The sequence below is a fragment of the Dermochelys coriacea genome, chromosome 15, assembly GCF_009764565.3.
Source record: "Dermochelys coriacea isolate rDerCor1 chromosome 15, rDerCor1.pri.v4, whole genome shotgun sequence".
NCBI lineage: Eukaryota > Metazoa > Chordata > Testudines > Dermochelyidae > Dermochelys > Dermochelys coriacea.
The window spans coordinates 2,022,555-2,047,780 of NC_050082.1; the positions used below are offsets into that span (position 1 = coordinate 2,022,555).

The 25,226-nt window shown below is 49.7% G+C and overlaps 1 protein-coding gene across 2 annotated transcripts; it reads left to right on the forward strand.

Annotated features, from left to right (window-relative positions):
- Nucleotides 1-2,122: 2,122 nt before the first annotated feature.
- Nucleotides 2,123-22,766, forward strand: RASL10A (RAS like family 10 member A). 2 transcript variants are annotated; one of them, XM_043498261.1, is made up of 3 exons: nt 2,123-2,475; nt 17,591-17,802; nt 21,701-22,766. In XM_043498261.1, exons 1-3 carry the CDS (start codon nt 2,260-2,262, stop codon nt 21,966-21,968), a joined length of 696 nt encoding a protein of 231 aa, XP_043354196.1. In that variant the 5' UTR covers nt 2,123-2,259; the 3' UTR covers nt 21,969-22,766. The 2 variants fall into 2 exon arrangements, with proteins under 2 accessions (XP_043354196.1, XP_038229620.1); XM_038373692.2 differs by having other exon boundaries at nt 17,678-17,802; nt 21,701-22,765.
- Nucleotides 22,767-25,226: the final 2,460 nt, after the last annotated feature.

The following is a 25,226-nucleotide window of genomic DNA, read 5'->3' on the forward strand; positions in this document are numbered from 1 at the left end:
CCTTTGTGATAAATGGTGCCTTGCACCAAAAAATCACAAGAATCAAGTTACTCGCTATCACTTACCCTAAGTCAAGTTCTTTCTTATCAAGCCTTTCTATTCCCTTCCCCTAGAGCTGACCCAGGTGCAACCCTTGTTCCCCCAGCCACCTCTTCTGGAGTGTGGGGCTTTGCCCTTTTCTAAGGGCTCATTTGGTTTCAGGGGGCCTCCTATGCTTTACATTAGTTAATGCTTCTTTCTTGGTAGGTGAGTTACACAAGTGCAGCCGTTTCTGATACAAATGCTCACCATGAAGGGAGGGATGGCTTGGTGGTTTGACCATTGGCCTGTTAAAGCCAGGGGTGTGAGATCAATCCTTGAGGGGGCCATTTAGGGATCTGGGGCAAAAATTGGGGATTGATCCTGCTTTGAGCAGGGGCTTGGACTAGATGACCACTCCTCATATTCTATTCTGTCTTTATACTGTGCGCTACACCAGTTCTAAGTGAGATCACGCCAAGCATTTCACCAAGTGTAAATACATTCTTGCCACCTTACCATCTCTTTTAACAATACCAGCACCCAGGATAGCCTGCCAGCTCTGCATTTTCAGTGGGGCCTAGGGGCTTCAGCATGAGCTAGCAGCTGGTCTGCCCGCAGCCTCAACTTGAGCCTAAGGGGTCTACTCAGGTGCACCCAGGGAAGCATGGGTGTTGGCAGGATGGGGGCTCCAAGGGGTAGGTAGCCATGTCTGAAAAATGTAACCTTGTCTTCTCAGCTCTGAGAAGACACACTGGCTGGGTTCACCTGGGTCTGTAATGGGCATCTCTGCCATGGTGATAGAGAGAGAAGGGGAGACTAGTGGTGCTAGTAACATAATTTTATCAGCTTCCTCCTCCTGGCCTATTGCTTTGCCAAGCGCACTGTTGCCAGGTCCCTGCCCACGCTGCGAAGGTCTACAATTGCTGGGGGGGGGGCGCGTCACATTGCTGCCCTGCTGTCCCAGTCCCGCTGGGCTTGTCGCAAGTTTCCCTCTCTCCATCAGCCTGCTTGGATCTCGAGGCAAAGGCGCTGTGGGGAGGAGAAGGCGCCAGTGGGGCTGGGATTGGAGTCGCCCCAGCAGAGTTTTGCATCACAATTCGGCTGGTGCTTCCCCCCGCTGTCCCAGCCCCCAGATTTCCCAGCCGGCTCCTTGGATCCCTTCCCCCTCGCCCGGGGCGTGCTCCCACCCCCAGCCCCTTGTGCGTTTGGCCTCGGGCTGGAGAGCAGCAGGCGGCCGTATTCCGCAGCCTGCCCCTGAGCCGGGCAGCAGCGCTGGGAGGGGGCGAGCCACCGGCCCCCGGAGCTGCGCTACCGAGCCCAGGAAGGAGGCGGGCCGAGCGGGGCTGCTTTGGCCAGGGGGCTGCAGGCAGCGAGGTCGGAGCTCGCAGCCTGGGCGCTCCGGAGAGCGGATGAGCTCGTGAGGACGCGGGTGGAAGGCGCTTGGTTTGGTGACATCCCTGTCCGGCGTCCGCGTCTCCGGGGGTCAGCCCGGCCTTGGGCGAGCTGGGCCTTCCCTGGCCGAGCTGATTCTCCTCTAAAGGGGGGAGCCGATGGGCACAAGCCCTGAACAAACTTCAGTCCCGCAGGAGCGGGCAGGGTCGTGCAGAGAGCGCCAGGAGCGCCTTGCACCATTGGGGCGGGAGCTGAAAAACTACCGGCCCGCGGGCTGGGGGCCTCCTGCACCCAGCGCCTCCCGGGCGTTGTGGAATCATTTTACGGGGGTTGCCGTTTCCCTTGTGTGGGATCCCCCCGGGCGCGGCTGGGGGCTGACGGGAGAGTTAGGGGTCACTGCTCCTGCAGGGGGATCTGCTGTGACACTGGGCGGAGGTTCCCCCGTCCCCTCCTGGCTCTGTGTAAGGACTCTGGGCCACTCGCTGCAGCGTGCAATGAGCGTTAGTTACTCCGATTTGCCCTTCCTTGCGCGCCCGAGCACCGCCGCCGGCCGTTGCAGCTTGGCTGTGGTAAGCCCCTCAGCCGGGAAGGGCCGTATCCTGCTGGCAACAAGTCGGGGCTTGGGGCAGCCTGGCGGATCAGCGGTTGGCACTGAACTCTGAGGAGGCGCCTCCGCCTTCCGCGCCTGCCTGCGGAGCGGCCAGCGGGGCTCGGGCACTGGGCTCGAACTTTGGCCGCCGCCTGCGGGAAAGTGTCCATGGGCCGGATCTAAGCCCAGCCCCTCTGCAGCCTCACCTGGCTCCCTGGACAGGGCGAGGGAGCTGTCCGAGGTACTGCACGTGGATCATGGTGGAAACCTTGAAAGTGGCTGTTCTTGGAGCTCCCAGGGTGGGGAAAACCGCCATCATCCGCCAGTTCCTGTACAACGACTTCACAGACACCTACAGCCCCACGGGGTCCCGTGACATCTACAGACCTTCGCTCATCTACAACGGAAACATGTACGACATGAAGATCATGGACGTCCCCTACTTAACTGCCTTCCCAGCAAACAGCTCTCAGGTAGGAGCCCTCTCCCGCCCACCCAGGCTGTGTGCATGTGTGTGACTGACTCCATGCCTCTGAGCTCTGCCTATGCCCACAGGCAGGCGTTTGTTGGAGCCATCGGCAGATATTAGAGATGGAATCGCTCTGCTAGGTCCCATCTGGCCCATCCCTCCCATGGTCTGGTGCACTGGTTTCCTGAAGCATTTTTCAAGTGCTTTGTCCAGTCTAGTTTCAGGTGTCTGGAGCAATTGGGTTTCCAGCACTTCTTGTGTAGCTAAAAGGGAAGAGTAGGTTGGGGGTGGCCAGGAGAGCAACAGAGGCTGGTGGAATTGGGAATGCCCTTTGCCCTCTCCATCTAGACCCACCAGTGTATGTTCTGCAGCACATAAATTGTAAGTAAATGTTCTTCTCAGGCTGGATACTAGCACACTAAGCCAGTGACCACAGCTTCTCACATCACCTTTCTTTTCATGTATTTAAAATCACTCTTCTCCATGTAAGTCATACCATTCAACCAAATTCTTTCTCCCTTACACTTCCTATTTGTCCTGATGACCTTGTAATCAATCCTTAAGTGGAGTAGTCCTGGACAGTACTTTGTTCTACCCTACTTCAGCTTCAGAGACTAAATGAGAACTGCAGTCCATGTGGAGTTAATGGGAAATGCTGTCATCCATGGAGATTATTAACATTACTGTTTTAATATGAAGTTCACTATGTGTTTGGTTCCAAACAGTAGGGAAAGGTGGTTGTTTTGGGTATGAATGAACAAATCCTAAATTCGCATGCCAAACAGGGAAGTGCTGAATGATTGCCATATCAAATTCCTGTACCAAATGGTGTGTACATACACACAAGCATTCACCTACACACACACATGCCCACAAGCTGCAAAGTCACATGTATTACTGTTCCTATCATTAACCCTTTGCTAGGTGGATCTGAAATTAACTCACTTTACAGCTCATCTTGCTTTGAAAAATCACATCCTAAGGGTTCAGCACACATTCTGGGCAGCATGTAAAGTCATTTGCCCCTACACACACACTCCACAGTCCAGCACAAGAGGACAGTGAGGATCATATCAGCAATTTGAGTGCACAGAACAAGCAACCAGACATCTTTATCCAATTTTCAAATACTTTGGGTGTGTTCAAGGCCAATTCTAGATGAGAAAAACTAGATGAGTGAAATCATAAAGTACAACTTTTGATGACTGCATTCATTCAGATTCATGGCTAAAATGGTTTTGAAGACAGAATTAGCAGAGTAAAGAACCGTACAGAGTTCAGGTGTCAAAATCCCCCTGGACAAATTGATCTATAGGATAACATTGGCTAGTCTATTGATCTGTAGAACTATATTGGCCACACCATGTCTGATCTTGCAGAAGAAAGAAGGCAAATTACTCTGCAACCTAAGGACCATTTGGATCTCAGTGAATAGATATGAAACAGGGAGGTCAAAACACATAGGAACCAAACCCTACTCAAGTATCAAAAAGTCACTGCATTCCTCACCTTGACAAGCTTTCTGTACACGATGGCAAGTGTTTCATGGAAAGGCAGTCACACCTGAATAATCATCCTTTTGGTGCACAGCTACCAGAGCAACTACTGCATGGCTCCATAACCACCTTCATATAAATCCAGGAGCCATAGAGATTATAGTACTGAGCTGCCCATTAAAAATCTCTGAAGGTTTCCAGAATAACTAGTCACAGCTGCTTGTGTAACTGCCCATCCCAGTAGGCATGATCTTGTAGGCCTCCAAGACTATGGCAATAAGTACAGTGTAATTGGCCCCATGTTCATCACTACCTTCAGGCCTGCTTGAAAATCCTTCCTCTTGCCTTGCCTGCCCATTCAGACAAAGTTATCTTCCTGAAACACTCAACAAATTGACTGACTAACCATCTCACTAGTTAGCTGGCCATGTGTAGGTAATAATGTACTTCAGGGATCAGCTATGTTGTCCTTCCCCATATTAAGCAGTACCTGCCACCACAAGCAGTTGATCCAAATGGATGGGTTTACTCATGGAGGAAGGCACTGCTCAACAGGGAGGGTTGCAGTATCAGCTCCTTAGAGATTAGACATCAGGTTTCATCTCTGTTTTACAAACAGCACTCTCTGAAAAGCAGCAACCCCTGGGGTGACAGATAGTAATGGTGCCAAAGCAGGGAGATTTTCTGGGGCAAACCATTTTTCTTTTAAGCAAAGTGTCTTGAGCTCATAAACACACAAGCAGAGCAAAACTAACCTTCTGGTCTTAAAGTCCAAAACAGCCCCTGTGATAAGCTTCTGGCACTCTTGTTCTCTCTCTCAAAGATGAAGGGCTTTCAGACACAGCCAGGAAGACAATCTGTCATGCTAAGGGGGTGTGCTCTTTCTGTCTGTCTGCTCCACTTATGAATAGAGGACAGCTTTCCTAGCCATGACATTTTTTTGAGATTTCAAAAATGTCTGTTTCACATCAGAGCATGGACTTGAACCTGAGTCTCTTGATGATGATGATTGATTGGCAATCCCTCGATTCGAGGATGATCTCTAGCACTGATTTACATATGGGTCCTGAGATGACTTGAACCTGGATCTCTTGCATCCCACATAAATGCCAGAACCACTGGTGTTTAGGCTGTTGTGGAGTGGGTATCTCTCAGTGTCTGCTGTTGGAGCTGTTCTACTTTGTAAAATAAGTAAATTTTCATTGGGCCTGAAAGAAAGAGACAGACTCTACAGCCTGGCTTGGAGGAGGAACACGTGAGTGTCTAACCAACTGGCTCGTCTGGAGTGGATCTGTCTCTGGTTTTGACCAGACATTCCATTCTGGATCTGAAAAACCTTCCAGATGAATGTTTCATCAAAACTGATACATTCCTGTGGAAAGTTACGCTTTTGACAGATCAGCATTTTCCAAGGAACAAAACCATTTAATCATAAAAAGCCTGTCTCTAGTCCTTAAGCCATCAAGCCAGTGCCCCGCCTGCCTAATTGCAGGGAGAGCCAAGAGAATGCAGAAAAGTACTAGCCAGGTAATTGTCCCTTTGTAAAAATGACCCCTATATGTTGAAATATTCGAAGGGCCAGTGACTGATGCCTGAAATAATGGCAGATTACTGGCGCTCTTTAAAGCTGCTTTAAAAGATCCACTCCCAAAAGCCAGTGTGCACTGGTTTGCAGGCTAACAACATGATTCATCCTAGGCTGCTTAAGGAACTAGCTGGAGCATTCACAGAACCTTTAGCAATTATGGACAAGAGCTCATGGAAGATGGGTGTGGTCCCAGGGGAGGGGAGAAGGACAAACCTAGCACCTATCTTTAAAAAGGGGAACAAAGAAAACCTGGGAAATTTATAGACCAGTCAGCCTAACTTCAATACCTGGAAAACCACTGGAACAGATTACGAAACAATCAATTTTAAGCACCTAGAGGATAACAGGGTTATAAAGAATAGCCAGCATGGATTTGTCAAGAATAATCATACCAAACCAACCTAATTCCCTTCTTTGACAGGGTTACTGGCCTGGTGGAAAGAGGGAAAGCAGTAGATGTGCTAGATCATGATTTTAGTAATGCTTTTGACACAGTCCCACGTGACATTCTCATAAGCAAATGAAATTACTATTAGGAGAGTGCACAACTGGTTGAAAGATCTTAGAGTAGTTATCAGTGATTCACCGTCAAACTGGGAGGGTATATCTAGTGAGGTCCCACAGGGGCAGTCCTGGGTCTGGTATGATTCAATATCTTCATTAATGACTTGGACAGTGGAAAGGAAGCTTATAAAATTTGTGGATGACACTAAACTGGGAGGGGTTGCGAGCACTTTGGAGGTCAGGATTAGAATTCAAAATGACCTTGACAAATTAGAGTACCGGTCTGAGATCAACAAGATGAAATTCAATAAAGACAAGTGCAAAGTGCTTCACTTAGGAAGGAAGAATCACATGCACAATTACAAAATGGGGAATAACTGGCTATGCAGTAGTACTGCTGAGAAGGATCTGGGGGTTCGACTGGATCACAAAATGCATACAAGTCCCCAGTGTGATGCAGTTGCAAAAAATGCTAATATCATTCTGGGCTGTATTAACAGGAATGTCGTATGTAAGATCTGGGAAGTAATTGTCCTGCTCTCCTTGGCACTGGTGAGGCCTCAGCTGGAGTACTATGTCCAGTTCTAGGCACCACACTTTAGGAAAGACATGGACAAATTGGAGAGAGTCCAGAGGAGAGCAACAAAAATGACAAAAGGTTTAGAAAACCTGAGCTGTGAGGAAAGGTTAAAACCCTGGGCCTGTTTAGTCTTGAGAAAAGATGACTGAGGGGGACCTGATAAGTCCTCAGATATGTGAAGGGCTGTTACAAAGAGGACGGGTGATCAGTTGTTCTCCATGTCCACTGAAGGTAGCACAAGAAGTAATGGGCTTAATAAGCAGCAAGGGAGATTTAGATTAGATATTAGGACACTATTAGGAAAACTTTCTAAGTCTAAGGGTAGCTAAGCTCTGGAATGGGCTTCCAAGGGAGGGTGTGGAATCCCCATCATGGAAGGTTTCAGAACAGGCTGGACAAACACCTGTCAGGGATGGGCTAGGTTTACTTGGGCCTACCTCAGCACAGGGGCTGCACTTGATGACTTCTTGAAGTCCCTTCCAGCCCGACATTTCTGTGATTCTATGCTACATGCTTGATTTTAGTCCACCAAGTCTTATGTCTTGACTGATGGTTCAATAATGTAATGGTTTGTTTGGCCCCATCTAGGCCTTGGTGTTAATGTTTTCGTCAGAGAGGTGCGGGGGAAATTCATTTCCCCATAGATGCAGTATTGTTTCTGATTCTCCGACTGCAGCCCTTTGATCTGCTCATGGATGACTCTGCAGCACTGAGGGTCAAACCTTGAGGTCTTTTAGAGAATGAGATCGAGAGAGAGAAAATAAACTCCATGCCAAAGGGCTTTGCAGGGAGTGTGGGTTCTGACAGATTTATCTCCTCTCCTGGGCCAACTGCAGAGTTTATGGCTAAGTTTTGAATCATAAAGAATGTTTTAAAACCACAGCCCTGTGAAGTAAGCACTTGGGTAGAGATGAAAACACAACTACACAACACACACAATAACAGATTTTTCAAAAGCACAAAGGACAGCTATGTGTTCAGTTCCCATTTGTGCTTTTGAAAATCTCCAGAGAATACACTTGTGCACATAAACAACACACCTCTACACATGCAAAGGCACACACAACTGGACACTATCGAATTAGGCCTGAATAAAGACTGGAAGTGGATGGGTCACTACAAAAACTAATTTCCCTCTGCTGATAATCACACCTTCTTGTCAGCTGTTTGAAATGGGCCACCGTATTTGGCCCACCACATTGGCCTTATTAGCACTACAAAAGTGATTTTTCCTCCCTTGGTATTCACCCCTTCTTGTCAACTGTTGAGAATAGCCCACTTTCACCTTAATTGAATTGGCTCATCAGCACTGACCCCCCCACTTGGTAAGGCAACTCCCATCTTTTCATGTGCTGTGTATTTATACCTGTCTACTGTATTTTCCACTCCATGCATCTGATGAAGTGGGTTTTAGCCCACAGAAGCTTATGCCCAAATAAATTTGTTAGTCTCTAAGGTGCCACAACGACTCCTCATTTTTACAGACAAACTTGTCTGCATTCGCATACGTAAACATAAACATATCCCTGAACCCTGGTGCTGCAAATGTAAATACTTCTTGATTTCTGCAGAAACCTGTAGGCTTCTGATATGTGGGTCCCAGAAAGAGTCTTAGTGAGGACAGGATTTTATCGTGCGTGCTTACCAACTTTAACAAGGCAATAGATCGTTACCGAAGACAATGTCATACATCACTATGTCCCACATCATTCTAAATGTTTTCAAACCATTTCAGTTATCAGACTTCAGTGGGGCGTTTTCCTCGTCCCCAAATCTGCTACTTTATCCAAACAGAACAATGGGCAAACGTTCAAACAGATCTGCCTGGGAATGAACGTAAGTGCTGGAAATTCTATGAGCATTTATAAAATAATAAAAAATCTGCTTTGCAGCTTATGTAGATGGTCCCATCCTGGCTTCAACCTAGTTAGTTCACTAAAAGAGAGGTAAGGATGCTAGCACAGCTGCACAAGGCTGCCTGACCCCCTGTTATGTATTGGCTTGTGCCACCCATGCTGAAGCCTGCATCGTGCTCTCCTCACTTCTCTTTCTAGCAAGCTAGAGTACAGCTAGCGTTGGTATGTCAGACACAAGCTGCTAATCACATCCCCAGCTCCAGGCAGACATAACCTAAGGCCCTGCTTTCAGTGGCTCGTCACCTTCTGAGACTACCTTGCCTTTGAGGCTAATATTTCTTCTGCTTGTTCTCAACCCTTGGAGGCCAAAGTCCCTGAGCTAGCCTTGAAGGTGCTGAGGAACATTGATGGAAGCATGAGTCTCAAATAAAGCCCACTGAAGTCCAGGGGAGTCTTCCTGTTGATGTCCGCTGACTTTGGCTCAGGCCCTGTGTACCTGCCCGGGTGCTGCACCCACACTGTACTTGCACACAGGCCGCCAGCCTCCAAGGGTGAATTTCACCAGCACATAAATCCTTCTAATAGAAATGATCAGGTACTAATGCAGAGAGTGGACTAGATGATACATCTGAGAGAAGGGAGCAGAAGGACCTAGGGGTGACAGTGGACGAGAAGCTGGATATGAGTCAGCAGTGTGCCCTTGTTGCCAAGAAGGCCAATGGCATTTTGGGTTGTATAAGTAGGGGCATAGCGAGCAGATCGAGGGACGTGATCGTTCCCCTCTATTCGACACTGGTGAGGCCTCATCTGGAGTACTGTGTCCAGTTTTGGGCCCCACACTACAGGAAGGATGTGGATAAATTGGAAAGAGTACAACGAAGGGCAACGAAAATGATTAGGGGTCTAGAGCACATGACTTATGAGGAGAGGCTGAGGGAGCTGGGATTGTTTAGTCTGCAGAAGAGAAGAATGAGGGGGGATTTGATAGCTGCTTTCAACTACCTGAAAGGGGGTTTCAAAGAGGATGGCTCTAGACTGTTCTCAATGGTAGCAGATGACAGAACGAGGAGTAATGGTCTCAAGTTGCAATGGGGGAGGTTTAGATTGGATATTAGGAAAAACTTTTTCACTAAGAGGGTGGTGAAACACTGGAATGCGTTACCTAGGGAGGTGGTAGAATCTCCTTCCTTAGAGGTTTTTAAGGTCAGGCTTGACAAAGCCCTGGCTGGGATGATTTAACTGGGACTTGGTCCTGCTTTGAGCAGGGGGTTGGACTAGATGACCTTCTGGGGTCCCTTCCAACCCTGATATTCTATGATTCTATGATTCTATGATTCTAAGGAGACTCCACCGATTGGAAGGCATGAGATGCACTGTCCTAGGGATGGGGTTCCACGACCACCACTCCCATGAGAAGGAGGAGGGTGGTGGTGGTCAGGGACTCCCTCCTGAGGGAGACTGAGTCCGCCATCTGCCGTCCTGACTGGGAAAGCCAAGAAGTGTACTGCTTGCCAGGAACTAGGATTCACGATGTGATGGAGAGACTGCCAAGACTCATTAAGCCCTCGGATCGCTACCCGTTCCTGCTTCTTCATGTGGGCACCAGTGATACTGTCAAGAATGACCTTGATGGATCCCTGCAGACTATGTGGCTCTGGGAAGAAAGATAAAGGAGTTTGAAGCGCAAGTGGTGGTCTCGTCCATCCTCCCTGTGGAAGGAAAAGGCCCAGGTAGAGACCGTCGAATCATGGAAGTCAACGAATGGCTACACAGGTGGTGTTGGAGAGAAGGCTTTGGATTCTTTGACCATGGGATGGTGTTCCAAGAAGGAGGAGTGCTAGGCAGAGACGGGCTCCACCTAACAAAGAGAGGGAAGAGCATCTTCGCAAGCAGGCTCGCTAACCTAGGGAGGAGGGCTTTAAACTAGGTTCACCAGGGGAAGGAGACCAAAGCCCTGAGGTAAGTGGGGAAGTGGGATACCAGGAGGAAGCACGAGCAGGAGAGCTCCAGAGGGGAGGACTCCTGTCTCATACTGAGAAAACAGGACAATCAGCAAGTTATCTCAAGTGCCTATACACAAATGCAAGAAGCCTGGGAAACAAGCAGGGAGAACTGGAAGCCCTGGCACAGTCAAGGAATTATGATGTGATTGGAATAGAGAGACTTGGTGGGATAACTCACATGACTGGAGTACTGTCATGGATGGATATAAACTGTTCAGGAAGGACAGGCAGGGCAGAAAAGGTGGGGGAGTTGCATTGTATGTAAGGGAGCAGTATGACTGCTCAGAGCTCCGGTGTGAAACTGCAGAAAAACCTGATAGTCTCTGGATTAAATTTAGAAGCATGAGCAACAAGTCGTGATGTCGTGGTGGGAGTCTGCTATAGACCACCGGACCAGGGGGATGAGGTGGACGAGGCTTTCTTTAGGCAACTAACAGAAGTTACTAGATCACGGGTCCTGGTTCTCATGGGGGATTTCAGTCACCTCGATATCTGCTGGGAGAGCAATACAGCAGTGCACAGAAAATCCAGGAAGTTTTTGGAAAGTGTAGGGGACAATTTCCTGGTGCAAGTGCTGCAGGAACCAATTAGGGGCAGAGCTCTTCTTGACCTGATGCTAACAAACCGGGAAGAATTAGTAGGGGAAGCAAAAGTGGATGGGAACCTGGGAGGCAGTGACCATGCGATGGTAGAGTTCAGGATCCTGACACAGGGAAGAAAGGAGAGCAGCAGAATACAGATCCTGGACTTCAGAAAAGCAGACTTTGACTCCCACAGGGAACTGATGGGCAGGATCCCCTGGGAGAGGGGAAAAGGAGTCCAGGAGAGCTGGCTGTATTTTAAAGCATCCTTATTGAGGTTACAGGGACAAACCATCCCGATGTGTAGAAAGAACAGTAAATATGGCAGGAAACCAGCTTGGCTCAACAGTGAAATCCTTGCTGATCTTAAACACAAAAAAGAAGCTTACAAGAAGTGGAAGATTGGACAAATGACCAGGGAGGAGTATAAAACTATTGCTCAGGCATGCAGGAGTGAAATCAGGAAGGCCAAATTACACTTGGAGTTGCGGCTAGCAAGAAATGTTAAGAGTAACAAGAAGGGTTTCTACAGATATGTTAGCAACAAGAAGAAGGTCAGGGAAAGTGTGGGCCCCTTACTGAATGGGGGAGGCAACCTAGTGACAGAGGATGTGGAAAAAGCTAAGGTACTCAATGCTTTTTTTGCTTCTGTCTTCACGAACAAGGTCAGCTCCCAGACTGCTGCACTGGGCAGCACAGCATGGGAAGGAGGTGACCAGTCCCCTGTGTAAAAAGAAGTGGTTCAGAACTATTTAGAAAAGCTGGACGAGCACAAGTCTATGGGGCCGGATGCGCTGCATTCAAGAGTGCTAATGGTGTTGGCTGATGTGATGGCAGAGCCATTGGCCATTATTTTTTGAAAACTCATGGTGACTGGGGGAGGTCCTGGATGACTGGAAAAAGGCTAATGTAGTGTCCATCACTAAAAAAGGGAAGGAGGAGGATCTGGGGAACTACAGGCCAGTCAACCTCACCTCAGTCCCTGGAAAAATCATGTGGCAGGTCCTCAAGGAATCAATTTTGAAGCACTTAGAGGAGAGGAAAGTGATCAGGAACAGTCAGCATGGATTCACCAAGGGCAAGTCATGCCTGACTAACCTAATTGCCTTCTATGATGAGATAACTGGCTCTGTGGATGAGGGGAAAGCAGTGGACATATTATTCCTTGACTTTAGCAAAGCTTTTGATACGGTCTCCCACGGTATTCTTGCCAGCAAGTTAAAGTATGGGCTGGATGAATGGACTATAAAGTGGATAGAAAGCTGGCTAGATCATCGGGCTCAATGGGTAGTGATCATTGGCTCCATGTCTAGTTGGCAGTCGATATCAAGCGGAGTGCCCCAAGGTTTGGTCCTGGGACCGGTTTTGTTCAAAATCTTCATTAATGATCTGGAGGATAGTGTGGATTGCACCCTCAGCAAGTTTGCAGATGACACTAAACTGGGAGGAGAGATAGATACGCTGGAGGGTAGGATACAGAGGGACCTAGACAAATTAGAGGATTGGGCCAAAAGAAATCTGATGAGGTTCAAGTGCAGAGTCCTGCACTTAGGATGGAAGAATCCCATGCACTGCTACAGACTAGGGACCGAGTGGCTAGGCAGCAGTTGTGCAGAAAAGGACCTAGGGGTTACAGTGGACGAGAATCTGGATATGAGTCGACAGTGTGCCCTTGTTGCCAAGAAGGCTAACGGCATTTTGGGCTGTATAAATATGAACATTGCCAGTAGATCGAGGGACGTGATCATTCCCCTCTATTGAGCGTTGGTGAGGCCTCATCTGGCGTACTGTGTCCAGTTTTGGGCCCAACACTACGAGAAGGATGTTAAAAAATTGGAGAGAGTCCAGCAGAGGGCAACAAAACCTGATTAGGGGACTGGAACACATGACTTATGAGGAGAGGCTGAGGGAATTGGGATTGTTTAGTCTGCAGAAGAGAAGAATGAGGGGGATTTGATAGCTGCTTTGAACTACCTGAAAGGGGATTCCAAAGAGGATGGATCTGGACTTTTCTCAGTGGTAGCAGATGATAGAGCAAGGAGTAATGGTCTCAAGTTGTAGTGGGGGAGGTTTAGGTTGGATATTAGGAAAAAATTTTTCACTAGGAGGATGGTGAAGCACTGGAATGGGTTACCTAGGGAGGTGGTGGAATCTCTTTCCTTCGAGGTTTTTAAGATCAGATTTGACAAAGCCCTGGCTGGGATGATTTAGTTGGGGGTTGGTCCTGCTTTGAGCAGGGGGTTGGACTAGATACCTCCTGAGGTCCCTTCCAGCCCTGATATTCTATGATTCTATGATCATAAGAAACCCCTTAACTGACCCAGAGTCTCAACTGACTGTACATCTCAGTCAGGCTTCCCTGGCTTGGCAGCTGCTTTGACCTCTCCGAAACCAGTGGTGGGGGGAGGGGGCCTCTAACTTTGGCTGTGAGTTTTAGTGGTGGTGTTTTGTTTTAAAATTGGAAATCAGTGTGAGAATCCATCATGCCTAGTGACGAAGTAGGCTGGAAAAACCCACTGCTGGGCACCAGCCGCAGAGCCAGAGCAGAGGTGGGGGGAATGAAGGGCTGGCCAGCAGGAGTGAGGGAAGGGGAGCCACCATGTTAATAAACATAAAGGCCTTACTTATTACCAGGCCCTGGTGGGGAAAAAACAATGTACTAAAATGGTCTGCATGGGGCTATCATTCTGTCTTCCAGGTGCCTGTGAGATGAACAAACCATTTCAGCTCCATTCTCATTGCTAGCCCCCCTCAGCAGGATTATTGCTTCATTATGGACGTGCAGGGAAAATAACTCTCTGCTTTGCATCTGGGGCATAGGAGGGTATTTTCCTGCTCCCACCTGGGCTGGAGCATGTTGCATGGCTCTGATTAACGGGAGGCTTTCCCCATTCCCTGAGGTGCTGCTTTATTATTATAATTCCTTTCAGCAAAATTTGAGTCCTTGTCTGATCCTTCACTAAAAAGGCTTCTCCAGAAATAGGAACACCATGGCATATGGCAGAGGGATTTGCTTTACCAGCAAGTTTATTAAAATATATACTTGTTTTCTCCAGGTATTTGCTGCAGTGAATGTCAATGCACAAAAGCAAGCTGGAGTTTGCCTTGCATAGCTTCCTCTGAGGGTGCAGGAAGGGAGGTGGGTTATGCACAACTGGGTGCAAGGGCCAGCATATACCTGTCTGAACTCCAAAGCCAAGTTGTGTCTGTTCAGTACTTGAATGGGTGACCTCACCGTGGTGCTGGTGCTTCAGTAGATGGTGCTCTCACCTCTCAGCTGGTCTTGAACCAACGGGGCACTAGGGGCTGCTGTGGAAGCAACAGATGGGTGAGATGTAGAACTGAGCCCCTGGCTGCTTGTGGTCAATACAGATCCCCTAGTTCTTTCTGTAGGAGCTGGCATGTTAATCCTGACGTCCTGGGCTGTCTACACTCTGCCTCTCCGAAAGCCACCTGCAGTTTCATTGGATACAGGATTCTTCTACACTTCCTGTCCTAAACTGGTTGTGATATTGCTGTGTTAATTAACCAACTGTCATGATCCAGCCACCAAGCGGCTGCATTTCAGTAGTGGCTGTTGTGATTCCTGGGCCTAGTTTGTAAAGTATTCGGAGACTCTTGGGTTAAGAAAATGCAACAAGCAGCATTGTTGTTCCTCGGAAGCCAGGGCAGGTGCTGACGGGACCGGGGTTGGGCTGCTTGTCAGGGGCAGCAAGAAGAGAGCAGGCTAATGAAATGGGAGCTGGGGCGGGTCACTTCACTTCAAGTCACTTCCAGATGCAGCCTCACAATTTCAGCTATACCCAGAGAAAGTTATTAACGGGTTTCAGGGAACAGATGGTTACCCTGGCAATAGGCACCTATGGGAAGCAAAAGCCTGAATTAGCTGCAAACCAGAGATTTGTATGTATCAGCCGTCTGCTCTTTGCCTTCTGCAGGGAGCTGTCTGGGAAGAGGAAGGTCGGACTCAGAAGGGGCTCAGGCCTCTCCCTGCAGGCTTCGTCGCACATGCCAAACTCAAATGAGGAGTCGCATTTCCTGTAGGAAAATAATTGTCACTGTTTTCAGGCATTGGGGGCCATTTGGCAGCTAGGAGAATAGGGCCTGTATGTCCCCACTCTTGCGTATTTCCTTAGAAGGCAGAGACTGGCCTAACCATCAAGAATGGATGGAAACCGGGTGTCCAGGCATCTGAATTTAACTTGGCTTGGCAAGGGGCCATGGGGGCAGCAATGTTGATAAGCAGTGTCCAGCTGCCCCTTGTGATGAAGGGAGCTTGGAGAGGGGCAGGAGCCCCCTCCCCCATGATTCTGCTGCCTCCAAAACCCCTCACCACACCGACCCAGAGGTGAAAAGGCCCCTTACACCGGAGTGATGCCTGAGATCCCCACTTGGGCTTTCTGCTCTCTGCCAATCCCAGGGCCCTTCACCTTGGAGGTGAGTGGAAAGGGCTCCCACCACAAGGGGACAGGCTCCAGTCTATGTGGCTCATTTGGCAGCAGGGGCTGGAGAGCCAGGGCATACAGCTTCCCAGTCAGTGACTAGACCTTGCCTGGCTCGATGCTCGTCCTTTGCTCCCTTCCTCGCTCTAGGTTTAATTAAAGGGTCGATCTCTTCCTCATGAGATCAGCCATTTAGTAGCCTCTTCCTTACCCCGTCATGGGAAATGCTCTTGAAGAGACAGGATAATGCCCCCAGGGCAATGGCTCTCAATCTTTTGCAATCCTCTGTGGGTCATGCCCCTCAGGCTGAGAATGCCTGCAGAGAGGAGAAGCATCACTGATTGCAGAAGGTTAGACTTGATAACCCATATGACATTTCCCAGCTTCTACTTTCCATGGCTCATCCCTGCTCTTTTGGGAAGCTGAGTTTTGTTCTGCATTCGTGTTTCCCATCCTTTATCCGTGGTGATAAGCTGTGCCATGCTTAGGGAGATGTTCTCCAGGGCCCAGCTGAATTCATTTCTATGATTACAATGCCCTTTGAATTGTTTCCCAAAATCAGGAAGGACAGGCAAGCTAGGCCAAGTGAGTTCCAAGCAGTCTGTGCCCCATAACACACTTTCCTGGGCAGCATGGACAGCCCTACTCATGATTGTTGAAAGAATTAAAGGCAACATCATGCTGAGTCTTCATCCATCCAATGAAATTTCGGATTAAAAGCACTGGTTTGAAAGTAGATGTGCATTTCTCATCTCTTCCCCTGATCTTCAAGGAGCCTCTAATTGAGTTTGAGTTGATTTCCTACCTTCTAAGCCACCATCAGGGAGAATATTATCTCTGAAGAACCTGATACCTCACAGCTGGTAGTGCCTGTTGCTGGAGCAGCTTAGACCATCTGCTGCTCCTGGGGTTGGGGTTTGTGTTGCTGCACATGCACATGCCCACGTCTAAGCACATGGGCATGTTTCTGGGCAAGAAAAAAACAGATTAAACTCAGCTGCTGTGTCATGTAGGCCAGGATTGCATTTGGAGCAGCCCTGTTCAAGGGTGCAGAGTTCGATTCACAAAGTGAGGTTTTTTATTAACAGCTAAAGCCAACAACATGAGCAAACTGAAAAGGAACGTCCTAACTCCAGCCACGCTCCCCTGATGCAACCCCCTCTGGCAAACTCAGTGGGTGTAAATCAATGCTGCTCCATTGGAGTCAGTGGGGACAGGTCCCCAACTGGTGTGATTCAATGCTGATTTACACCAGTTGAGGCCTTGAGCCAAAATCATTACATCATCAGAACAAACTTTCATTGGCTGAACACATCCCTGAGGGCAGAAAACTCTTATCTAACAATAAAGCAGGGTGACGTTTTTCAGACCAAACAGTGTTTGTTGGAAACAGCTGATGTGACAAACGTTCCATGGCAACGTGTTGATTCCATCGAAACTTTGGGAAGCCAGGCAGGCAGGTCGGTTGATCAGGTGTCCTGGCTGGCAGGCTGATGGGTGGGTGGCCTGACCAGCTCCATAGGTGGCCCGCTGCCTAGCTCACGGGCATTGTGGCCAATGGAATTTCTGGGATGTTGACATGTTGTTCCAATAGGAAATGAAACATCGACACCCCAGAATTTCCCAGAAAACGGGACTTCCCCTTTCCAGCCAGCTCTGAGAGCAGCTCAGTGGTTGGGAAGGTGTCCCAAACATGCAGGTAGGAGTGGGGTTTGCATGCACATGCCGCTGTGACAGAGTAGGGAGGGGAGCCCAGGGCAGGGGCTGGGACACTCTCATGAGTCAATAAGGGAGTGGCTAATGGTTCCCTCTGCCTGATGCAGTTATCTGCCCCTGCCCCACCCCCATGAATCACAGCCTGGGACCATTCCCCTGCCCTGGGCAATTCAGTCTCCAAGCAACACCCCCCCCTTCCCAATGGCCCCGGACACTGATGGGTGAGATGGTCTAAGCAATCCTGGGCTCCCACGCTGCCCACAACCCTCAGCTATCCTTTCTGAGAGCTGAGGAGATCTTGGTCTCCTCCCCTTTGCTTGTTGAAGCCTCCCTGCCCCACAGCTGCCTTGCAGGCAGCACCTCCAGTGGTGGGGTGGAGGCTGATGGGATGGCTCTCCTGCCCCCCCTCCCCCAAGCAGCCTGCACTCTCCCTCCCCCAGGAGTGGTTGGACCTGAAGTGCCATGGGCTGAGGAACACCAACGCCTATGTGCTGGTGTATGACATCTGCAACCCCGAGAGCTTCGAGTATGTGAAGATGATCCAGCAGCAGATCATGGAGAACAGGTGAGGGTGGGGTGGGGAAAGGGGAGGGGGGAGGCAGCTGCCAGCCAGGGGCTGGGGAAGCTGGGTGCCCCCCATGGCTCCACTTGAGCTCCCAGAGGGAGTGGGGGGAAAGGGAAGGGCCACAGATCCCAGGAGTTCCTCAGTGCTTAATTTGAAATGAAAAATATACCAGGGCTTATTTTAGCGCCCGGGGTGAGCAAGCATATTTGCACCCCTAGAGGTAATGGGGGGACATGCAGGGTCATGGGTCGTTCCCCCCCCCCCCCAGATTTCTGCCTTCCATTTAGCACAGAGCTTTCAAAACCAGAGATGACCTGTGCATACTGACTGGGGGGGCACAACCCTGGAACTGCTCGAGTCATGCCTCCCACGGGCAGCCCCTCCCTCCCAGAAAGCAGCGGCCCCTCCCTGCAGCTTCCAGCTGTTCCTCCTGCCTCTGCCTCTCCCTGCCTGGTGCAGCTCACTGGCTCAGCTGCCCCGCAGGGAAGGGGCCCAGCCACCCCATGTGCCTGAGCAATCGGGGGAGGCATGTCACTTTGCATGCCCCCCACAAGCCTCCCCTCTGTTTCAAACTGTCATCTCCTACCAGAAACCAGTGGGAAGCTGATGGGAGCTGCTCTGGCCCCTGGTTCTCTGCACGGTGGGAGCTGGGGTGCTGCCTGGCTGCCCTTCCTGCCCAACTCCCCCACCCCCCCAGCACCTGCTGTGATCAGCTGTTTTGTGGTATGCTGGAGGGGAGAGGAGCGGGGATGGGGTACACCTGGGGGAGTGAGCAGGAAGAGGCGGAGTGGGGGTGGGAGCTTCTGGAAGGACGGGAATGGGGGCAGAGCAGGGTATTGAGCACCCCCAGAGCCCAGAGGAAACCAACGCCTGTGTCTGCTCCCCAAGCCAGCTGCCTCTGCGCAGCCGGGTGCTCCCCAGGCCCGGTGGCAACACAGCTCTGAGCTCTGGCCCAACGCGCTCCCAAAGGAGCCTGGCACTGGCCAGCAATGCCCTCTGGAGCCGGTCTCTGCCTGCAGAGCCTGGCTGCCAGGAGATCATAGAATCATATCATAGAATCATAGAATCATAGAATATCAGGGTTGGAAGGGACCCCAGAAGGTCATCTAGTCCAACCCCCTGCTCAAAGCAGGACCAAGTCCCAGTTAAATCATCCCAGCTAGGGCTTTGTCAAGCCTGACCTTAAAAACCTCTAAGGAAGGAGATTCTACCACCTCCCTAGGTAACGCATTCCAGTGTTTCACCACCCTCTTAGTGAAAAAGTTTTTCCTAATATCCAATCTAAACCTCCCCCATTGCAACTTGAGACCATTACTCCTCGTTCTGTCATCTGCTACCATTGAGAACAGTCTAGAGCCATCCTCTTTGAAACCCCCTTTCAGGTAGTTGAAAGCAGCTATCAAATCCCCCCTCATTCTTCTCTTCTGCAGACTAAACAATCCCAGCTCCCTCAGCCTCTCCTCATAAGTCATGTGCTCTAGACCCCTAATCATTTTCGTTGCCCTTCGTTGTACTCTTTCCAATTTATCCACATCCTTCCTGTAGTGTGGGGCCCAAAACTGGACACAGTACTCCAGATGAGGCCTCACCAGTGTCGAATAGAGGGGAACGATCACGTCCCTCGATCTGCTCGCTATGCCCCTACTTATACAACCCAAAATGCCATTGGCCTTCTTGGCAACAAGGGCACACTGCTGACTCATATCCAGCTTCTCGTCCACTGTCACCCCTAGGTCCTTTTCCGCAGAACTGCTGCCGAGCCATTCGGTCCCTAGTCTGTAGCGGTGCATTGGATTCTTCCATCCTAAGTGCAGGACCCTGCATTTATCCTTATTGAACCTCATTAGATTTCTTTTGGCCCAATCCTCCAATTTGTCTAGGTCCTTCTGTATCCTATCCCTCCCCTCCAGCGTATCTACCACTCCTCCCAGTTTGGTATCATCCGCAAATTTGCTGAGAGTGCAATCCACACCATCCTCCAGATCATTTATGAAGATATTGAACAAAACGGGCCCCAGGACCGACCCCTGGGGCACTCCACTTGACACCGGCTGCCAACTAGACATGGAGCCATTGATCACTACCCGTTGAGCCCGACAATCTAGCCAGCTTTCTACCCACCTTATAGTGCATTCATCCAGCCCATACTTCCTTAACTTGCTGACAAGAATGCTGTGGGAGACCGTGTCAAAAGCTTTGCTAAAGTCAAGAAACAATACATCCACTGCTTTCCCTTCATCCACAGAACCAGTAATCTCATCATAAAAGGCGATTAGATTAGTCAGGCATGACCTTCCCTTGGTGAATCCATGCTGACTGTTCCTGATCACTTTCCTCTCCTCTAAGTGCTTCAGGATTGATTCTTTGAGGACCTGCTCCATGATTTTTCCAGGGACTGAGGTTAGGCTGACCGGCCTGTAGTTCCCAGGATCCTCCTTCTTCCCTTTTTTAAAGATGGGCACTACATTAGCCTTTTTCCAGTCATCCGGGACTTCCCCCGTTCGCCACGAGTTTTCAAAGATAATGGCCAAGGGCTCTGCAATCACAGCCGCCAATTCCCTCAGCACTCTCGGATGCAATTCGTCCGGCCCCATGGACTTGTGCACGTCCAGCTTTTCTAAATAGTCCCTAACCACCTCTATCTCTACAGAGGGCTGGCCATCTCTTCCCCATTTTGTGTTGCCCAGCACAGCAGTCTGGGAGCTGACCTTGTTAGTGAAAACAGAGGCAAAAAAAGCATTGAGTACATTAGCTTTTTCCACATCCTCTGTCACTAGCTTGCCTCCCTCATTCAGTAAGGGGCCCACACTTTCCTTGGCTTTCTTCTTGTTGCCAACATACCTGAAGAAACCCTTCTTGTTACTCTTGACATCTCTTGCTAGCTGCAGCTCCAGGTGCGATTTGGCCCTCCTGATATCTTTCCTACATGCCCGAGCAATATTTTTATACTCTTCCCTGGTCATATGTCCAACCTTCCACTTCTTGTAAGCTTCTTTTTTATGTTTAAGATCCGCTAGGATTTCACCATTAAGCCAAGCTGGTCGCCTGCCATATTTACTATTCTTTCGAGTCATCGGGATGGTTTGTCCCTGTAACCTCAACAGGGATTCCTTGAAATACAGCCAGCTCTCCTGGACTCCCTTCCCTTTCATGTTAGTCCCCCAGGGGATCCTTGAGATGTTCCTCAAGGCGCTCACTTGCCTTTGCCCAGGTGCTCCTGGCTTTGCTGCCTTCAGAGCTGGGTGGCTGGAGAGCAGCGGTTGCTGGCCGGGAGCCCAGCGGTGCCGTGCCTATGAACTGCTAAGCTTAAAAGTGCTGGGAAGCCCTGGCACAAAATAAGCACCGGGGATCCTTTTCCTGGAGTGATGCCACCAGCCCTAAACTCAGAGGCTTCTGATCTCTGCAGCCGGAAACCTGGCCAAACCTCCCTTGTCTGCATCAGGCTCCACGGCAGATCCATCTCCTTGATCAGGCTGGCCATGGGCCGAGACTCAGATGTCGGAATTAGTTCATTCACTTTGGGAGCTGGGGGATCACAGGTGGGTCCTGCAACTTATGGGGGATGCAGATAATCCTAGTTCACCATCCTGGCTGGAGGTAAGAGGAGAGAAACTCTGGCTCCAGGAGGGGAGGTGGCTCTGTTTGGACAACAAGCTAGAGTCGGATGAGGGCGGTTGTGTAAAGACCTGTAAATAACAGCACATCACAGCTGGTGCTGAGGCCAGCTGGGGATAGGAGTGGGCAGGCACCTAGCAGTTTACCCTGGCTACTGGAAGTCCTCTCCTCCCCCTCGCCAGGGCTGGCCACAGTTTTTGCTTGGGGCAGTCAGTCCCACTCCCCATGAGGCGTCTCCTGCCCCATGCAGCACTCCCTGATCTATGTGTCCTTTTTCCCACAGGGCAGGTGGCGCCCGTGAGGCCCCCATCATCGTGGTGGGGAATAAGCGGGACCAGCAGAAGCAGCGCTTCATGCCGCGTCGGACGCTCTCGGTGCTGGTGAAGAAGAGCTGGAAGTGCGGCTACATGGAGTGCTCTGCCAAGTACAACTGGCACATTGTCCTGCTCTTCAAGGAGATGCTGAGCAGTGCGCTGGCCTGGGGCTGCAAACACCACTCCACTATGCGCCCCCAGGGCGCGCTGCACACAACCCGATGCAGCCTCATGTGAGACATGCTGCCAGCCACCTCCAAGGGGGTGCTCCCTCTGCTCTGGGAGGAGTAGGGGGGCGGGTTGGGAACTGGTTACCCATCGCCACCTGAAATGGGCTCTATGTGCAGAGGGGACCCTCCCACCACCACCTCCCCTCTCCTGGCGCCAGGGGTTCCACTGTGTCATCGTTCTGGGCACCTGTGCCCCAACTTCTCAGGGACTGAGCACAGGACGCAGGCTCCAGAGCCAGTGAGAATGGGGATGACCTAAGCATGGTGAAAGACATAAGTTGTGGTCCTCCTTATTTAAATGTGAATCCCAGAGCTGGCTTATGGTGCTGATGCGGGGCAGTGCGGGGGGCTGCTGAGGTTGCAGATATGATGGGGACAGAGAGTGGGGGGAGATGTGATCTGCTCACCCCCCTACCCTAAAGCCTCCATTGGTGAGTGCCATAGCACCCAAAGGAGCTCAAGTCAGGTGCACAAAGGTTTGTGTGGAGAAAATCCCTACTGGGGAAAGTCTGCAGGGACTGAGCACATGCTCATAGCCCCCCAAACACGTTCCTTAGCTGTGACCGTTTGGCCAGCTGGTTTTACGCCCATGTTGGGGCGAGGGGCAAAATGTTTTCAACAAAACTTTCTTTTACAAAACGTTGCAGCCTTTTCAACCAAACCAAACATGAGAATTTTGGTCAAAATGTTTCATTATTTTTTTAAACAATTTTTTTAATGTTTTGGTTCATGTGGGTGGGGAAAAAAAATCCCCGTTGCTACCACTGCTCCTCCCCCTAACCCTCCACTCTTGTTTGCTGATGGAACCAATGAGGGGTAGAGCAGGAAGCCAGTGGACATGGCTTTTCCCTCCCTTCATCCCAACCAGTTTGGGGTGAAATTTTCCAAAATTATGTTTGAAAATTTCTTAACAAAATAAAATATTTTGTGAAAACCTTCAGTTGAACCAAACAGGTTTGTTTCTTGTTAGCAGGTTCATGAAATTGACATGCCCGGTGGGGAGCAGCTCCGGCTGCTGCGTTGGTGAGATCTGGTTCCCAGCAGCCGCAGCATGCTCAGGGCTGCTCTCTGGCCAGCGGGCCTGGCAGTGTCAGTGGTAGCCAGACAGAACCACATACTCCCTCCCGCTGCACCTCGCCCCAACCCTGAGCTACCTCTCTTCCTGCGGAACTGCCTGCCAATATTCTTTGGGAAGGACAATGGGGTGATTAATGGGGAGCCAGGGCAGGGAGCGCAGATTGCTGGTGCTGTGCTGAGTGGATGGCAAGGTACTCGCTTCCCCTGACAAAATGAACTTTCATGCAGCTGTTTTAAGGGCTGCTGTGTGGACTGTAACTGCTGTATGAGGCCTCGGCCTAGCCCCCTGTAGCAGGGATGGGGGAGGATAGCTCAGTGGTTTCAGCATTGGCCTGCTAAACCCAGGATTGAGAGTTCAATCCTTGAGGGGGCCATTTAGGGATCTGGGACAAAAATTTGGGATTGGTCCTGCTTTGAGCAGGGGGTTGGACTAGATGACCTCCTGAGGTCCTTGCCAACCCTGATGTTCTATGATTCTGTGAAAACACATGGCAATGACTTCCTAGTCCATGACTTGCTGGCCTCAGCTGAATAATTCAGGCCCACGTGCACTTGATCATCTAAAGCCCATGTGTGGGCTAAGCAACAGGGGCACCATTTTAACCATGATTCCAGAGGCTACTTAGGCACCTGAAAACCCTAATTGTTTGCAGATGATAATTTAGCAATTGGCTGACAGGAGCACTGTATCCAATTCCTATATAAAGAAAACATTAAATAAATATTAGACCCATTCAGCTCTAATACTAACATCTTGTGTCAAGTCATTTAAGGGACACTGGTTAGGTTTAAAATTGAAATGTAGATGAATACAACACTGGAAACAGTTGTAGAAAAATCTAGATTACTTTCTGTCATTTAGGCTACTTACTTTTTGCAGTTCAACAAGCTTGGAACAGATCTTTTAACTTTTGGAAACATCTTACTAGGGCAAGGCCCCTGATTTTATACGGCGCCTGCTTGGGGCTCTAGGGATGTTACCATACTACAAATAATAGACTAGAACCTGGCTTAAAACAGAAGTGAAACACACTTTCAAGTCACTTTCACAGTATTACCAATCCCAAATGTTCAAAAATCATGAGTCAGGGTCACCAAAATCAGGAGATTGGCTTAAAATCATACAATCATGTAAAAATAATAGATTTGGTGTTCTTTTTATTGGCCTTCTGCTTTTTGAGCCTTTAGGGTGCATGGGGGTCATATTTTGAAGCTTTCTCCACAGCCACAAGGGCTAGAAACTTCATTTTTCTTTAAGAATGAAGGCAGAAATCATCACATGTCACTTTACTCCAGGAGCTGAGGCTTTAAGGAAAACAATAATTATCATGAGACTCATGAGAGTTGGCAAAACTGCTTTCAATTCTGTTTAAAGACTAGTTATTTTCCAGAAGACTCCTAGGATATGTCTACATTTACCATTTAAAGCGCAAAAAGTCTCTTTTTTTTGTGCTAAAACCATGGAAGCGTCTACACTTGTTAAGATTTTTTGCGGTGAAACTCAGAAGTTTCACGGCAAAAAGAAAACCACCTTCATGAGAGGTGTTCTGCTCTTACTGTTGTTCTTTTTGCACTGCTGTGAAAGTGAAGACACGGTCCACCACTGTGAACACCCTTTGGCCTCTGAAGGATATCCTACAGTTCCAAAAGTGACCACTCTGGCCAGCATCTCCGCTGCTCGGATGCATGGACGTCCGCCCCTCCCCCTGTAAGCCCTGGGAAGTTTGACGCTCCCTTTCCGGGGAAAGCAGCCAGAGAGCAGGAGGGTTTTAAAAAAAAATGCCACGGAAGAAACCAGGAAGTAATGGGGCTCCTGAGACATGACGCAGGGCAGCAGGGGGCACTGAGCAGGGACCCAGAATGCCTTCCGCTCACCCCCCGTCCCACAAGACCTAGCGAGAGCTGCCCTACAGCGCTGCTCATCCGCGATGGACGTGCTGCTAGTATAAACTCGCTCTGCCGCCTGAGGCGTTGAGGGAGTGCACAAACCAGCCTTTACTTTCACCGCTCCCCTACCGCCAGCCCGTCTCACAGGAGAATATTTCAAACCAAGCAGCAAGAAAATTTCACATTTTAAAGTTAAGAAAAAAATTTCATTTTCTGAGGCATATCAGGGCCACTGCAGGCAGGAAAGGAAACTAAACAGGCACGCAAAAAGAAAAGGAGTACTTGTGGCACCTTAAAGATG

What these genes read in the sequence shown, in the direction of transcription:
- RASL10A (XM_043498261.1), top strand. Translation starts at nt 2,260, where the DNA reads ATGGTGGAAACCTTGAAAGTGGCTGTTCTTGGAGCTCCCAGGGTGGGG. An exon ending in TCCCAGCAAACAGCTCTCAG is followed by an intron (nt 2,476 to 17,590) that starts GTAGGAGCCCTC and finishes GCTGCCTTGCAG; the next exon opens with GCAGCACCTCCAGTGGTGGG. An exon ending in CAGCAGATCATGGAGAACAG is followed by an intron (nt 17,803 to 21,700) that starts GTGAGGGTGGGG and finishes TTTTTCCCACAG; the next exon opens with GGCAGGTGGCGCCCGTGAGG.